Raw genomic sequence first — 18,512 nt, forward strand, 5'->3', positions numbered from 1 at the left:
AGTATTGTTATTTATTACAGTTTTTCAATTTTTAACATTAAATATCTCTATAATTAATATCAAAAGCAGATATACTAGCCACTTTATAATTTGTAATTCTTCTTTTAATTTATAATAGTTTACATTGTTTATACTATTTATATAAAAAATATCCGTGCAAACATAACATAGATCCATAATATATCCTTGTAAGCATAACCTTAAAATTATAACTTATAATTATAGAGTATAATTTTAGAGTATAAATTATAATTTATATTCTAAAATTTCTATTAATAAGTAGATTTTACTAAACAAAATTTAAATCACATAGTTCGGACTTTCTTTAAGTAATTTAAGGCTCAATCATAAATATAGAGCGCTCTCTCTCTCTCTCCTCCTTCCCTCCCCTTCTCTCTTCCTTTTTTTGCTTTCTTTGCTTCTTTCTTTCCTTCCCCTCCTTCCTCTTTCTCTTTCCCTCCTTTGTTCCTCTTTCTTTAAATCTTCATTAAATAGAACTCAAGCCTAAACTGATTTAAATGTGTATTGAAAGTAGAATTTAAATTCTTATTATATGAGATCAAGATTTTAATATTATTGTCTTGTCAAGACTACACATAACACAGAACAGATATATAAATAAAAAAGAAAAAATAGAAAATATTCAGTAGTTTTATATTTTTAGTATTTGCATCAAATTAATAAACTATAGATTGATAAATCGTATAGTTCTTTTTTAATTCCATAATTTATATATTCACGATTTAACTTTTGTAAAAAATATATTGCATCGTGATTATACACATGATAAAAATATATTTAACAGGAGACACAAAACTAAATTCTTGGTAGCAAATAAATTTCTACAAACCTTAAGGTATGTCATATTATGTTCTTCTTGTAATATTATCAATAACATATATACACAGATTACAAGCATTGAAATCAATTTGCATCAATTTTTAAAGTCTGTATCAGACTAGATTAAAATTAAGATTGAATTAGAATTTAATCAATCTAAACAAAATTCAGATTAAACTTGAGATGGTTTTCTTTTTTTTGATTAAGTTTCAATTTAATCTCAATTTTAATCTTTAGTCTGATAGGCACAAGATAAATGAGATATTTTATTTGTTTCAGTTGCTTCCTTATTCTATTTTTCATTCTATCTTATTTTATAAATAACATGTTGCTCTATTCACTGTCAATATACAAAGATAGCTATAATATCTTATAGCTATCCTTGTATAAGGCAGTAATTGAAAAAAACCAATTATTTCATTTTATCTTAAATTATCAACTTCGTACTAGTCAAAACATAGAAATATTTATGTATATGCAGTCTATGTATATATGTATGTTGCACATTATTTATAATAATAAAGAAATAGAAAATACAAAGAGAAAGAAAGAGCAAAAGAATAATAAAGCCTCTTCTTTGCTTTCTCAAATGTACTGAGAGATAGAGCATGAGAAAAATTATTTTGACTTCAGGCTATAGATGGGTGTTGGTAATGTTGGAGGAATTGTTGGCGTACAAGTAGGAGTAGAGGTTTCACCTACAATAGTATTGGTGGAAGTACTTATTTCACTTTTATAACGAATGTTGGTGTATTCTCTGCCCAACTGAAGTGATTTCTATAAAAAAATAAATCAGTATGAGAATAGATCTAGATCTTTATACAGCTATTTTTTATAATATCATTGTATGATATTAAAACTCGGTTTTCTCGAGTTAACTGAGATATGTCATAGGTGAGAAATGATATACAATAATTTCTTTGTGACAAATAACTTTATTTTTTAGTTTTCCCTCAAAAACATAATAATTTTGTAATCATGAAACTTATAAAATGTATAGGAAATTAAAATATCTCTATCCGATTTTATATAAAAAAAGTATAAAATTATTTTGTGACGCTGACGAGTCATTTTTCAGCTATTCTTAAGCGACCATAACAGCTGATTATGGCTGAAATATATAATCTGTTATTTTAGGGATTATTTTCTTTCACTTCTATGTGATAGATGAGGCAAATGTTTCAATTTTCCCCATATTTTACAAATTTCAAAATTACGAAATTATTATGTTTTTAGGAAAAATCAAAAAGCAATTCGTCACAAAGAAATTACTACACATCATTTTTCACCTATGACATTATGTCAATATGACTGCAACAAGAGAACTGAGCCTAAAATTCAGTACCTGTTCTGCTTGCATCCGTTGAGATACAGTTTCGATATAGTGTAGAACAGCGAGATAGACAAATTTATATTGTGCCTCTGTCTGAACCATTCCAGATCTTTGTGAACGTACTCGCTGTATTGTACGTTGAATATCAATTTCACAATCTAATCCTAAAGAATTACATTATGTATTATTAATATATTATTTATATATTATATAATATAGTATTATATATTATATATTATTTATATATTATATAATTATATTATATTATATTATATTATATAATTATATTATATTATATAATAGTATTAATAAAAGTAAGTTAATAAAAATATCATTTTATGATAAAGTGTAAAAAATAAATTATTATTATTACAATTATCACAGTATTTAATTATATTATACATAAAATATATGAGCAATTTTAATTATGTTTAATCATTTATTAACTGTTACTATCCTTACCATGACATTTAATTTGATCCAAAATCATATCAATAACAATAAATGTACCAGTTCTACCAATTCCAGCACTACAATGAACGAGAATTGGTCCTATAGATGGTACATCCTGATTGCTGTGATCTTTTGATGCCTGATCTTTTGATGCTGTGATCAGAGATGCTTCAATCGATTCCTGTCTGGCATTTACATCATGCAAAAAGTTCAATACACAACCAGGATCTGATGGAACACCATGATCAGGCCATGCCTAATAATTAAATATACAATTTAGGTCTATTCTTATTATATACAATTATACATATCCAATTCATTAAACGAAGTATATGTCAATTAATTTAATCAACATTTGTTAATAAAATATCACTTGTATAATACAATATATTTCTAATTTATTCAATAATTATTTAATATTTTTATAGATAAGTATTTAATAAGTAAGATAAGTATTTTTAAAAATAGCCAATCTTGCAAAAACAAATTTTAATATTTACTGCAGATTCAAAAAAAATACAACAGGATTTGAAAACAACAAAAGTATGATAACAGAAAGATGACAGAAAGCAAGCAGGATTTGTTGTTCCAATATATTTAAATAGAACATATTGCAGATTTTCTTTGCTCTTTTTCTACCATTAATCTGCTGTTCAGAGTCTGTCAGCAATGTCATAAAATATATATATATATATATACATACATACATACATACATATATATATATATATATACATATATATATACACATGTATATATGTATGTATATATGTACCTGAAAATGGTAATGATAAATTCTCCTGGATTCCGAAAAATTCGGTTTAGTTCCTTGTAAAAGAAATTCGCGCAAAGTATAATCAGCAGTTGAGGTTCGCGATATAGCACGCACTTTCCATTCATTACCATATTCAGAAGTTGTTCCTTCTTCTGGCCAATAACGTGCACATTTATTCTAGAAAAAAAGAATGTATCTAAAATTAGATTTCCAATCAGTAACAGTACTTAAACACATACCTTTCCTCTTTCTATCTCCTTGGTGGTCATAACAATGACACGAGTATTCTCTTGGTAGACCATATGCCAAAAATCTTGTATGGTATTTGGTAAACAACCTTGAGTAGCTATATAACACTTGCCAAATGATGCGACATCATCAAGATTCTCAATGGCACTTGTATCATCAATTTCTATGTTCTATATAAAACAATTTTATTATATTTGATAAGAACAATTTATAAATTTAAATAAAATATTTTAAAGCCATTAAATATTCTTTTAAATTCTTTGGTTAATCTAAATAAAATAGATCTAAAAAAAATTCTAAGATTACTATAATTTCGAGTAATTTAAATTATTACTGAAGAAAAACTAAATTTTGAAGAGGAAAGTAATAAAATCATATTTGATTAGTCTTAAGTGAATTTTAACTGATTTTGATGATAACTTGATGACTTTATTTTTAAATACATAATTACACATATATAACATTAGATTAGTATTGAGAAGATGCAATAAATTATAAATTTGCTCAATGTATTTATTAATCATTTGAATGCCACAGACAATTGTGAAAGTCAATAAGTCGACTGTCAAGTAATAGTGCTTTTCTTATACAAAAAAGGATCAAGCAATGCAATTGCACTGTTTTTTATTTGCATTTTTTATTAATTTTTTCAAAAGTACTAAAACACTATAAAATGCACTAATATGCAGGATGCAGACTAAAGCCTGTTGTATATTGATCAATCTAGATATAAAAGCATAATGTAAATACTTTTATTAATATAAAATGCTTAATATAGATTTTTTTAATTATATTGATTTTTTAATTATATCTCACAATCCAATCTTATGTACAATATATAAATATATATAATAAATATATATAATAAATATATATAATAAATATATATAATAAATATATATAATAAATATATATTTTTTACATTAATTTATATAGGGCAGTCTTTAAGATGCATCAGTGTATATGCGATCGAATTTGTTATTAATAACGCTTTGAGTTGTAACGCTAACAATGCGCTAATAAAATATTGAATGTATCATCAATTGAATTTATTGAGATGCCATGATTATGTATTATGACAGATTAATAAAAACAGTGCAAATGTGTTGCGTGACACTCAAATGATTAAGAATCTTCTTCTCAAAGAAATTTCAAATTTTTGAGGAATTATAAAATAAAAATATCAATAAAGAAATATTACCCTTATGTAATTAGCATTAATATAATCTGCTCCAGGAATATTAGAATCTACGTCTTTTAATTTTACCCTAGTATAATCAAATGGTAAAATGTTTTTATAACGATTCTTAGAACGATTCTCTGGACGTAAACCTTCTATTCTCGAAAACATATTTCGACATTCCTGCTGCTGCAGAGACTCGAATTCTTCCCAGAAGCCAGCTTTTCCTTTACTACGGCCCGTACCATCTTCACTATTTCCAGTAGTACCATTCCAACACAACCAGCCATTGGAACAACCGTTTTCTTTGTGCAATTGTCTAACTCTGCTTTCAATACTACTAGCATTAATACGCGTTGCATTAAACGGTTGTCTGCAAATAATTGATAAAAATTATTAGATATTACATATATTACGCCTAACATTTTAAAACTTAGAAAATATTTTAGTTTATAAAATAAAGTATCATAAATTAGCAAATCCTTACCGAAGATGAACAACACTTCCACTTGTTTCAACCATTGGATTCTTTTTATAGTGTTCTATTAACTCGCTAAGAGTATCAAATTTGTGACCACCGCCAACATCATATTTGTTATCCTGCAATATTCTCTATTTTCATTTATTTGATTTATATTGTACATAATCAAATACATAATCAAATATTTATTTTAATCATTCACACACAAGTGTGTACATGTGTGCGCGTATGTGTGTGTATGTATAAAAGCAAATATGCAGCAATAAGTATATACATATATAAGCACATTCATATATCATAAAGAAAGATAAACTCTATATAAAAAAAAATTACAAAATATAAAATAAAAGATGTATAAAACACGTAAGAATAAATGGTTAATGTCAGAAAATTTAAACCATGTAGTAAGAAACTAAAAGATTTTATTTCAACAAGTAATATAAATAATGTAATACTTCATTCTTTTTGGAATCTTTTAAGCTAAAAAAATAAATTATTATTTCTTTAATATTAAAAAAAAATTTTAATAAAAAAAATTTATATAAAAAATTTTCTATTTTCAAATAATTTTTCGATCTTGAAGAATTACTTTGGTCTGTTGTCAATGATTGTACAATTATTGTTGTCTAAGTATGTATGTTAGATGCTATATAAAAGATATTAATATATACCTAACCTGAAATCGTATCATAACGTGCGTGACACGATCGTCAGTGCGTACTGATAAAACAAAATCGCCAGGTTTACTTTGAGATTCACGCACTAAGAAAGACCCATTTTTTCCGCGTTCCAGCATTAATCGTTCTGCTTCTTTTGCTGACAAATGGCCATGAAACCACCTTTAGGGATATATTATTATTATTATTATTATTATTATTATTCTCATTATTATTATTATTATTATTATTATTATTATTATTATTATTATTATTATGACATATTAAGCATATACAGAAAATTCTAAAATTTGCACATCTCTTCTTTAACAAAATTGCATTTAAAGTTTTTAAATAAAAGTAGTTTAATGCTAATAAATAAACGCTATATCTAAATTACAATGCACAATGGTTTGTTTTATTGTTTCTGTAAAAATTTCGTGATTATAGATATAATAACATTATCTTCAGCATAACTTAATAAAAGAAAGTCTTTAACTGATATCAGCTAAGACAATAGCTAAAGAGATAAAATAAATATATTAAATAACATGTAAATAATTTTTATTAAAAAAAATTGCCTGTAAACATAATTGTTTCATAACATTTAATCGACTCTTTTTATAGTTGTAAATATCTTCAAATATTAGAATATTTTGAATAAAAATTTTTTGTATTTATTCTATTTTTAATTGTTGTCTTATTAACACAAACTAGAAAATAACTTAGCTTCAAATTGTATAAGAAAAAATTTTTTTATCCTTTATTACCTTCCATATGGGCAAAAATATAGGTAACAATGCAAAGTTAAAATATATAAATGTTTTCTTAAGAGATGTTTGGTCGTCATCTCGCATTATTGTTTTTGTCATTACTAGATGGCTTTAAGCCTTTGAGTGTCCGATTTCAAAATACATGATTCAAAAGTGGATCTAAAAAGTCCTATGTATTGAACAATAGATAACAATATACAAAGATTTCTGAAATCATTACAATACAAATTTAATGTCAGAATTTCAAATTTTAAAATAGGGGATTCAATATGGAGTAAAACTTGAAATAAAGTAGATTGTATTAATTTTATTTTGTGCATCTTTTAATAATGTCCTGGAGATTGTTAAATATGAATTTGACGTTAACATAATAAATAAATTTTAAAATGATGAATTCAAAAAATGATGCAAAATTTGATCAAATTCTTAATAAATCTTCTTCATATATCTTTTGTGTAAAATAAAGATTTTGGAGTTTCAAGATACATACGCATACGCACCCGCACTCGCACCCGCATCCACACTCACACATACGCCTTTAATTTTGTTTAAAATAAGTTTTTAAAAATAAATCCACCATATTGGATATTTAAAAGCAAAATTAGAAATTTGAATTTTAAACCTATGTGATATCTCTTATTTTATTAAAAAAAATTTATCACAACTGTTTTATAAAATATTTAATAATTTTGTGAACTTTAAAGGTACCGTTTTAATTTTGCATTATTAAATTTTGACTACAAATTCAATCCTCGATTTTAAAAACCTTTAACTTATAAACAATTTTAATATATGTAAAAGAAAACAACAATTAATTCTATGCGTCTATAGACATTATTGACATCATTCATTCTGGCATCATTCTTTCTAGTCCATGATGTCTACAGATGCTAAGAATGATAGTCAATCCTCGATTTTTTTCGATTGACTATAAACCATGGACTTAAAGGGATGTAAAGCTCTAGTTTAAGAAAGGAGTATGAAAACTCATGCCAGGAAAACCGGTTTTCGCTATATTCATTTCCACCATCTTTCCAACATGTCTATGATATCTTACTTGGTTGTATTGATGTCACAAAATAAATACACATACGTACAGGCATATACACGTATATACACATGCACGTTATGTGTTTCCATGTGCGTGATCTTTAAAACAAATATGGCGGATTCTGCCACTGCAAATGTGCTTTTCCTCTTAGCTTATGCTCCGCCCTAAATCCACATTATAAACGTATAAACGTGTGCACATATGCACGCATGCACGCGCGCCATGAATATCAGAAATCTCATACTTTTACATTTGCATATCTATATCTCCACATTGAGTATGTGTTGTATGCCCGCTAAATTTTACACACTTACACTTTCACACAGTCTTGTATCTTCGTATCTACACATGCCTTCATATGCTCACACATTCAGTGTCTCATACTTTTATTACGTTTATTATGCATACCTATGCTTCCATACTCCCATACATTCATGTAATATTACACATATTCATTCTTTTGTGCAGTCATGCATCTCTGCATATATTCATACATTGACACATTTGCTGTGTCACACTTTTTTTACACATTTGTACATCTATATCTCCATACTCCTACATACTCCTACATACTCATGTAATTTTATATATTTTTTTCTTGCAATTGTGCATTTCCATATCTATATATTTATACTTCCATACATCTATATATCTGTCTCATATCTTTCTTGTATCCATATATCTCTTGTATGCACATTTCACATAATCATACACTCACATATCCATCATTTCATATTTTTATATATTTATACACTTGTATCTCCACATCCCCATATGCCCCATACATATCATTTTATACAAACATTTTTTCACAGTTTCATATATCTTCATACCTATAGTCATATCATATATCCGGAGTCTCTTTAACTAAATGGTAATTTTATCTCTTTTAGTATATTGAACATTTAGAGAATGCTTCAACAAATTTATATTCATCAATAATATATATTTATCAATTTTATTGTAATGAAATGTATTAGAGTAAAATTTAGTTTTCAAATTTATAAATTTAGTTCAGATAATAATAAAATTATTCTAATATTATTATTAAAAAATAAATTTTTATTCTTTATTGTCTAAAAAATATTTTTTTATTATATTTTGAGTTTAGCAGCACAAATTTTTTTCTATTGGATATTTTCTTATTTCAATTACTGATTACTGATATATTTTTATTTTTATTTTTATTCCATTAGATATGTATTTGATTTTCCATATTTTGAAGAACTCTTTATGAAAATGTATGTGTTTAAATATTACATATATATAATTGTAATTGCATTCAACTAAGTTCATGAAAATGTTATACATTTATATAATAAACATTTGTTTTAATATTGGAATTATAGTTAGTATAATTTCTCATCTTAGTATTTTTTCAAAAATTGAAGCATTTACATTGTATAAGTTTCTTTTAATTTATAAATTTAAACAATATATGTTTTATTTTTTGATATTTTTTTCAAGATAAAATGCACATACTGGATGTCATTACTTTTACTTTTTTGTGAATAATTATTAAATTAAAATGCATGTTATATAAAATTATATGTACCTTTCAGATGTAGGATCAGCACAATTGAGAGGATATTTAAGTTCAATAATTTCACCATTTTTTTCACGCAATTGCCCATCATTGTCCATATAAAACTGTACTAATTCGGAAAGTGTAGCAAATTTTTCACCACCATAAAGATCATAAAAATCTCCTGCATTTTTTATTTTAATATGAGTCACTTCACCATTCCGTCTATAGATAGACAAAGATATTCAATATTACACATTAATTTATTTTTGTATAACTTATTTAATTAATAATTAATTCATATAGCAAGAGTTTGACTATAAATTTAATATATTTACCTAACGGATAAAGTAAAATCACCAGGATTTGAAGAACTCGGTCGTGCTAAAAATGAACTGTCAAATCCACGTTCCATTAATAAACGTTCTGCTTCTAAACCCGTAATATTAGGGTGAAACCACCTGTAAGTAGAATTATCCATGTTAATATTATTATAATTTGAAATTTATAATTAATTGCTCTAGTATCCATTTAAAAGATTAACTATAAGTATATCAATTGTCAATTAATCAACAGCAGCATATAAAGGATAACTCAGAATAAATATGAAGAGAGCATCATACAAAAAAAGATAAGTATACAAATATCATATATATAATAAAGAGTGCATAGACTTTCTGATATTCGCATTGCTTTTGGCATTATTTCATTTCATCAAATTTGAAACGAAGATAAATGATGCTCAACGTTGCAAGCGTCTAGTGAAACATACACCGAGTGACGATTTATTTCTTAGTACATTCGCTCACGTTCATTCTCGTATATGTGAATAACGCGTTATTTTCTCAATTAGGATACGAGTACGAGTAATATAAATGAGAGAAAAAACAAGATCAAAACAAGACAAACGATACTTAAAATTAGAGGATATTTATTAACTTCGCGCAAATCCCGTGCCCGAATCCCCGTGTTTGAATGTGTCAGATTGTATTTAACCACTAAAGCGAGTCATCAAGAACGCATTTGCAGGCACTCTTATAAAAAAAATTTAAATCACATTTGTCCTCCAATCGTAATAAAATTTCGTGTTTCTCGCACGCAGAGCAGCAAAATATATCTTACCTGCGAGCCGATACGCTGCGGGATACCATTTTCACAATTTATACAATTAACAATTCATAACAACTTGTTAAAGTACACAATTTGTCTCACGCACGCACACACAATATACAAATTCAACTATTTAACGTTTCTAAATGCACATCAAATTAAGAACGATGCCATCATTATCTTTGACATGACCACCTTGCATAAAAGTAAAAAAATGCTTATAAATACAGGACGAGACTATGTAATTGCTCCAGATGTGACAAAAGAGCATCGACTCGCTTCGATTGTCATTCGACGCGAAATGAAATAGTATCAAAGCATAGAGCAAAGCTTCTTTAGAGAAGCCTAGAATTTCTCAAGTAAAGGCTATTACACATAGGACGCGACAACGCGATAATGCCGTCACCAGGCTGGGTTCAGAAAATATCGGATATAACATTTTATTCTTTTATTGTCCATCGAATATTAAACAAAGATAAAAACTATACTTGGATGCACTCGGATGTTATTTCTAAACGCACTCCTACAATCAGTATAGGCACTACGGTCGACATTTATAGTCAGTTCTTACATTTAAGATCGTCTTAAGATAACATTTCAACCAATAGAATAGCTGTATGAGCTTATTTAATTAATTAACAGTTAATTTTTTTTCATCTTGGCCGGTATTCATAGTCAGTTCTTATATTTAAGATCATTTTAACATTTCAACCAATAGAACAGCTGTATGAGCTTATTTAATTAATTAACAGTTAATTTTTTTCATCTTGGCCGGTATTCATAGTCAGTTCTTATATTTAAGATCGTTTTACGATAACATTTCAACCAATAGGACAGCTGTATGAGCTTATTTAAGACGATCTTAAATATAAAAACTGACTACGAATATAGGCCCTTGCGTGTTTTTTCTTTTACATAAATAACAGAATTGCATTATTTTCTTGTTTATGTAAGCCAAATTTTACCGCTGAAATGTGCACAATAAATATATGTGACAAAATCATATATGATGAAATTAATTAATAACGCGCACATGCGCATTGCAGAAGTATATACATATGAATTGTGGAAGAAACGATCATCTACACCGTAGTCGCAGTGTAAATATGGCGTCGGGGAAAAGATTGACGGTAGAGACGGTAGAGAAAAGATTGACAAGATACAAATCACAGACAGAAATCAGGATAGAAACTATAGACTTGCTTGATGCAGAAACAAATAATATAATATGTTAAGTAACATTAAATGAAAAAGCTGCATGTAGAGCAAGAAAAAAATAAAAGATATATAATTAATTTACACATATATTAGTTTTTGTCTAGCCAAAAGTAATAATTTTTTTTATAATTGTATTTCCGGATGAATTATAAATCAATCACATCTATTTGATTAACTTTCTAATTTAGGTGCAGCTAAATTTAATAAAATAATAAAATCATATTACATGAATATATCAAGTGATAATCTGCAATTAAATGTTATTTTTATAATGAATATTAATTCGCATTTTCTACTTTTTCAACATTAGCTAAAATTTCGATACAATATTAATATAATTTTTAATTCGGCCAATAAATTTTTGAAAACATATCTTCTAAGAATTCTTCTTCAAAACTATCAATTAAAGTATCCATCACAGATATACATATTGATATCATAGGTTTCTTATACATTACATCTATTTCTACTTATTTTTTATTACACTATTTTCACACCAATTTTTCTATTTAAGTTAATAACTTTTAAATGATTACTGAAACTACTGCAGAAAAGTGTTTATTTATACATTATAATATTTACGCTGGCAGCAGAGAAAGTGATTTCCGAACAACATGGCAGTACATTGTTATAATATCATTTTGGCAATACTGCCAGTAAAAATGAACACAGCCTACTTTACGGTCTAGGTTGAGTAATCCGGCAAGTAGCAGATAAAAGAGAGTTTCTTTCAGGAATCACTTACCTAGAGGATATTCTCACGTTCTCTGTGACCCCTGGAGACATTCTAAAAATTTTAAGATGTCTTGTACGTCGTCTACAATGGGCAGTAGCAGTAATGGGTGAAGCTGTAAGACGTCGAAATAAGCTGGTTTTTCGGTGTAGTAGAACGTAGAGTAAGGATCCTGGCACATAAGAAAACCCAAGCGGTAAAATTAAGCAGTAAGGAAAATTATCCAATCGCATTTTACATGTGTTTTTATGATAGAAATGCGATTGGGTAATTTTCCTTATGCATATGGCTGCTATGCAAGGTTGTCTGCTGAATAGGCCCTAAGGAAATCAACGTTATGGATTTGCTACTGTTTAGGTACTGCCTTTCGTTCTCGATTGTGATTGGCTGATTCGCTTACTGCTTAAGTAGTTAAAGCGACGTCTACAATGCGATTTCAAGGCGTCGAATGTTCTTCTATAAATCGATTATGATTGGCCAGTTTCTTAAGTCTTACGTCTTAAAATCTTATTGTAGACGCCACTTAAGATATTATTTAATACACATCATGTCTGATACGTCGATAGAATTGACATTTATCTATTTGCTCCTTTCTTTTTAACATTTTAAAAATATTTGAATATACAAAAATATGTGTGGTATGTCACATACATACACGTATTTACTGATTTATTTATATATAGGTTGTAAAAAAAAATAATAAAAATGAAGCAAACAATGAAACACAATCATTTGCTGTTTTACTCTGTAATTTTACAAATTTATAAATTTTACAAGTTTTGGGATGATAGATGAAGTATACTTTTAGGTTCATGTTAAATATAAAAGAATATTCTAATCGAAATGAAGCGCTGAATGAGAATTTATTGAGTAATTATGTTATTGAACGTACTCGGTATGTCCTCCCTTGCTTTTCCACAACTGTATTATTTAGTAATTTAATATGAAAGATTTTGATACATTGAACTATATAAAATATATATTCCTTTTTATTTTGCAAAAATATATTTAAAGCATTATAAATAATATTATTTTTAATAATTTCTAAAAGACAATTTTTTATAAAATCTCTTAAAATTCCATACGGTCAGTTGAAACTGAAATTAAACATTAAAATTTATAGTTAATAATTGCATAAAATTATATAAAAACTGATAATGTATATTAATATGATGCACTTACTTTTGCCTTTTAACCTCTGTTCCCGCCGCTCGGCTTCCAAATGTTGTAAGAACTCTTGAAAAATATGTAACGACTTGTTCAAGCTCGTTTTTTTATAATCTTTTATTCGTTTTTTATTTAATTCATATGTTTCTTCTTCAACTTTATCCTTTACATCGTATATATTGATTTCTTCTATCAATGTCATTATTGTAGGAACCTTATCAGGATCAAATTTATCTACTGCGTTTGCACTAAATGGTATACAAATTTTACCAGTTTTCGGATGAACACAAAAAGGAGATTTTAGTAAGTGATTTAAACCTTTGCTGACATTTATGTCTAGCCTTGGATATGAATACTGTAATTTTATTTCTTCGATTAAATGACGATATAAATACCATTTTCGATCTCCCTAAAATATGTAAATCAAGTATCAGATGTACAAATAAATCCAAATTGTTTTTTAAATTAATTTTTTATCTAAAAATTGTTCCGGTAAATGCAACATGCCTCTAATACGTATTTCGAATCAATGGATGAGGTACAAAAGCTTGACGTATAGTTATTGTGTTAAAAGGCATTGCATTTTTCCGAGATAAAATCCATAAATTATTTGAAAGATGATTTAAAGTAATAGCAATACTTTGAAAAATTTGTTTTACTTTCTTTTGAAATAAACTTTTAATCAAAAAAATTGGATTATTTATTTGTATCTGATAATTTTAATATTTTTTTTTAATTTAAAAAGTATAATAATATAATAAAATTGCTACAGATTTAACCATACCCCTGTTCGTTTAGATTCAATATATTGTATGAATATATTCCATCTTGCTTCGCTGGTGCCCTCTTTACTAAACAGCACTTTCATTTCTTGTCTATCTTCCTCATTAGGCAATATCACAAGAAATTTTTCAATTCCCTCTTCTGTACCCAACATATTCTGCTCTTTGATGCACATTTCGATAAAAACAGGATCGATTATATCGAGAGCACGCCTATAACATATAATGCCATTTTTCTATTTCTGCTTTCTATTTATTATTACGAGTGCCGTATAAGCTTACTTGATGGAATGATGAATTTTATCACCTGTAAGATGTACTTTCTTTTTCATGAACTCACCACCACCTATAATCTGTAAATATTCGGCAACTGCCGCGCGTACCTGTCCTGATAAGGTGCGCGCTTTAGAATCACATACCCAACAATGAATACCTCTTCTGCCAGAAAATACCCATAAGATATGTTTGTATCCAAAATCCACTATAAAAGAAAATTTTCAGTTTTGGAAATATTGCTAATGTTAGAGACGTAAATCCAAAAAGATTAAAAGAATGGATTTTTCATTTTTTATATTCGCTTCAAGTATATCTTAAGAAAATTTTCCTAAAATAGATACAAAATAGAAAAAGAAAAAAATGGTGCATTGAGTACCAAAAATTTTTTTAAATGTAAGGAATAAACACAAATATAAATATTCAAAATTATTCAAAATATTCATTATTGTTAATAAAGAATTTATTATTTGTTATGGAATAAATGGTATGGAATAAATGGTCATTTCAGATAAATAATTTCAGTTTTAAATTGATTTAAAGTATATATTCTATTTTTAAATTCTATTTTTATTCTGTTTTTCTGAAAAATGTATTGTATTTTTAAATTCTATTTTTATTCTATTTTTCTGAAAATTGCGTTTTCAAAAACAATAATCAAAATATTTCGGAAACAACTATATGGATTTACATAATTCTTTTTTTCTATTTAGCTTGCATAAAATTGTGCAGTCTTTATCATAGAAATATTTTTATAGTTTTTCCCAACCGAATATAAACTTTTCTAACGAAAATTGCATTATTGTCTCAATCAGAAACTTATTGTTTTGTAAATTTTTAAGTATTTTAAGTGTTTTGTAAGTTTTTAAAGTCAATAATAAAAATTTATTCATATATTTCAAGAATTTGAATTTTTTAGTTTCAAATAAACTGTATAAAAATAATTAATAACAATGAACAAGCCTGGCATCAATGATTGTGTTAGTACTATTTTTTCATTTCAGAATTTTATATTCACTAATACATGTGTAAAACATTGATAAAAATTTTGCTAAAGTAAAATTACTAGTTTTTGTATAAAAAAAATCTTTTGATCTTTCTGGATATATGTCTTCCCTTATAATATCTCTAACATAATCCCTAATGTAACATGATACATATAAATATTATATCTTACATCTCAATGCGCTATCTAATATTTTGCAAGCAAGCGACATAAACTTCCAACATTTGCCACAAATGTCTGCTCCTTTGCAACATGTTCTTACTTCATCATAATCAGTCATATCTATATCAAATACTAATTCTCTTTCCACTGGCTGAAAATTAGAACCTCTTCTTTGATCTCTTGGCCTAAAATTAAATGCATAATTTTATTCATTATACTTTGTTTTATCAATTTCATAATTTATTATTAGGAATAATGTTGAATAATAAACTTGTTGACTAACTGGATAATATATAGAAACATCCAAAACATATGTTTTAAATATGATAGAAAACATCATTTTAGGTAAAAGATCATGTATATATTAATTATCAAAATAGATTTTACAAAACCATCAGATTTTATATATTATAGATTCTAGTATATATTTTAGTATAGATTTTATTTATAAAATTTATAGCAAATTACAAAAAATAAAAGCTGCTGTTATTTAATCATTTAAATAGCATTCTATTTAAATATTCTATTTTAATTCCAAAATAAATTCTATTAGCAAAACATGAGCTTAATGTTGATGCGATGTATCAATCTGTAATATTTTAGTAAATTTTAGTAAATTTAGTAATTTTAGTAAATTAGCATATTATCAACATTTTGTTTTGTAGAGCTTATATAATGATAATTTATTACATCAAACAGTATTAGAAAGCACTTCAAAGAGTCAAAGTTAAAAATTTAAAAATTACTTAAGTTATAATAAAAGTTATAATTAGATGTTAATTCTCATAAGCCAAAGAAATATATTGAGTTTATAAAAAAATTCAAGAAATATGACAATTTAGAAGTCATATCATATTATGTAAATTATGATATTTTACTGGATATTATAAATTGCTCCTATATCTACTTTATGTGGCAGCAATCTTTTAATTTCATCCGATAATCCTTTCAGGTCGGTGAAAGATTGATAACGTATATAAACATCATCGGAGAGTGTAAACGAGAATTCTCTCTTACTAAAGGCAGCGGCTAAAAAGAAAAATAAAAAATATATTGTTTCATACATTACATATTATATTGTGTGTGTGTGTGTTTTCTTATTCTTACCATTTCCATAACTCAACCATCTGTAGTAATCAACAAAGGGAAACAATCTTGAATAATAAACAGGCAACAGATCAAGTAAATTCGAAACATCACTCATTTTAATGTTACTGAACGTATAAAATTATACTCTACTATACTCTATACTAACTATATTCTAGGTTATCAGATTGTACACAACACTTCGATTTTTTTTTTTTTTTCTCTTTTCCTCCGGTTGGAGGATGTCGGATTAATTCCGACTATGTGTCTTCAACCCTAGGGTTATATAACACAGGTTTATCTAAATCCTTTATAAGTTTCTCTGTATTCTGTGATATTCTAGTTCAACTTTCTCTTTATCCACGTTTAGCTTTCTCTTTATCCTTAACAAATTGCATGACGCAACACAAAAATTCATGTGAGGACAAAAGACGTCCCACTCACTCGACTAAAGACCAACTACAACACTTCGATAATTATTAGTTGGTTGCATCAGGGAACGGTTTGTTTAGGCCGGTACTATAACTTTCAATTTAACCTGAGTTTAGCTCATGAAGTAAGAGTAAGGAGACTAGACAGCGTAGAGAGAAAAAAAGTTGGTCAGAGAAAATGTTTCATATAGAGCCAGCTTCACCGAATGGAATAAAGCTGGATGCACAATGAAAAAGACAGACAATAGGGAATAGGAACGAAATTTTCGACGCGTTGGACTTCTGTTCCTTATTGCCTGTTCCCGACCAATCAAGTCTTATAACGCGGAGAGTACTTAATGAAAATAAACTTCATTATTTTGAAACTTTTAAACTTATTACTTCATTGTTTTGAAAAACTATTGTTATCAGCTCATTAGATTCTAGAATCAAAAATATGGGATCCCATTTAAAAAATCGATCTGATCTTGACCTGATCTTAATTTTGGCAAAATAGAATTGCATTATATCCTTTGATTTTTATGTAAAATGTATTAATATTCTGTTTCAAATTTGAAATATTATTTACCATGTACAAAATGTCCAAAATACGTTGAATAAATATATTTTATTTTTTTCATTAGATTAAAAATATTTATTATTCATTTTCAATATCACTTTTTGAAAAATCTTTGAAATTAGATAATTTACTTCTTTTCGTTTTCCACGATTTTTCATTTATATGGATAGTTTCATTATACAATTTATATACATATACAATTTAATTTATATTATTTTAATATCTCATCACGGACTTTTCTATATAGAATACACTGCTAATATTCCTATTTATATCCTAAAGACAAGAGTATGTTACTTTATTAGGCATATCACTTTTATAAATTATGGCTACTATTTCCATCATTATTTACAGTGGATTTTACGATTAAAATTTAACAGATATTAGCGATCTATTTTATATAGAAGTCTGTATCTATATCTAAAAAAAAAAAAAATATGAGAAAATATTACACGTGATTGATATATGCGCACATATAGGAAAAATAAGCGCGGACATATTGATAATTTTTCAATAATTTGACCATTATAATTGTAAAATCATTTTTATCACTTATAATATTATAAAAACAAAATTAACACAATATTATAACAATAAAAAAATATATATGTTTGAAATTAAAATATTTAAGATATAAATTGAAACACCTCAATTGAAACAAAGTCAACG

General features: G+C 26.6%; 2 protein-coding genes across 4 annotated transcripts; both read right to left on the bottom strand.

Moving 5' to 3' along the window:
* Positions 1–82: 82 nt before the first annotated feature.
* LOC105429975 (tyrosine-protein phosphatase non-receptor type 11) lies at positions 83–12,549 on the bottom strand. Of its 2 annotated transcripts, none has more exons than XM_011643259.3 (11): positions 12,390–12,549; positions 9,655–9,777; positions 9,347–9,541; positions 5,988–6,150; positions 5,318–5,430; positions 4,852–5,203; positions 3,641–3,820; positions 3,402–3,578; positions 2,636–2,882; positions 2,186–2,337; positions 83–1,617 (listed from the first exon to the last, which is right to left on the bottom strand). In XM_011643259.3, the coding sequence occupies exons 1-11, from the start codon at positions 12,428–12,430 to the stop codon at positions 1,459–1,461; spliced, it is 1,902 nt and encodes a 633-aa protein (XP_011641561.2). In that variant the 5' UTR covers positions 12,431–12,549; the 3' UTR covers positions 83–1,458. The 2 variants fall into 2 exon arrangements, with proteins under 2 accessions (XP_011641561.2, XP_011641562.2); XM_011643260.3 differs by lacking the exon at positions 12,390–12,549 and adding an exon at positions 10,439–10,739.
* Positions 12,550–13,095: 546 nt separating this feature from the next.
* Positions 13,096–18,402, bottom strand: DNApol-alpha50 (DNA primase small subunit). Of its 2 annotated transcripts, none has more exons than XM_011643257.2 (8): positions 17,315–18,402; positions 16,875–17,047; positions 16,646–16,796; positions 15,777–15,952; positions 14,609–14,807; positions 14,329–14,539; positions 13,560–13,953; positions 13,096–13,474 (listed from the first exon to the last, which is right to left on the bottom strand). In XM_011643257.2, exons 2-8 carry the CDS (start codon positions 16,969–16,971, stop codon positions 13,449–13,451), a joined length of 1,254 nt encoding a protein of 417 aa, XP_011641559.2. In that variant the 5' UTR covers positions 16,972–17,047; positions 17,315–18,402; the 3' UTR covers positions 13,096–13,448. The 2 variants fall into 2 exon arrangements, with proteins under 2 accessions (XP_011641559.2, XP_011641560.2); XM_011643258.2 differs by having other exon boundaries at positions 16,675–16,796; positions 16,875–16,921; positions 17,023–18,402.
* Between the last annotated feature and the right edge of the window lie 110 nt (positions 18,403–18,512).

The sequence above is a fragment of the Pogonomyrmex barbatus genome, unplaced genomic scaffold (assembly GCF_055798465.1).
Source record: "Pogonomyrmex barbatus isolate J1 unplaced genomic scaffold, ASM5579846v1 scaffold3, whole genome shotgun sequence".
Lineage (NCBI taxonomy): Eukaryota > Metazoa > Arthropoda > Insecta > Hymenoptera > Formicidae > Pogonomyrmex > Pogonomyrmex barbatus.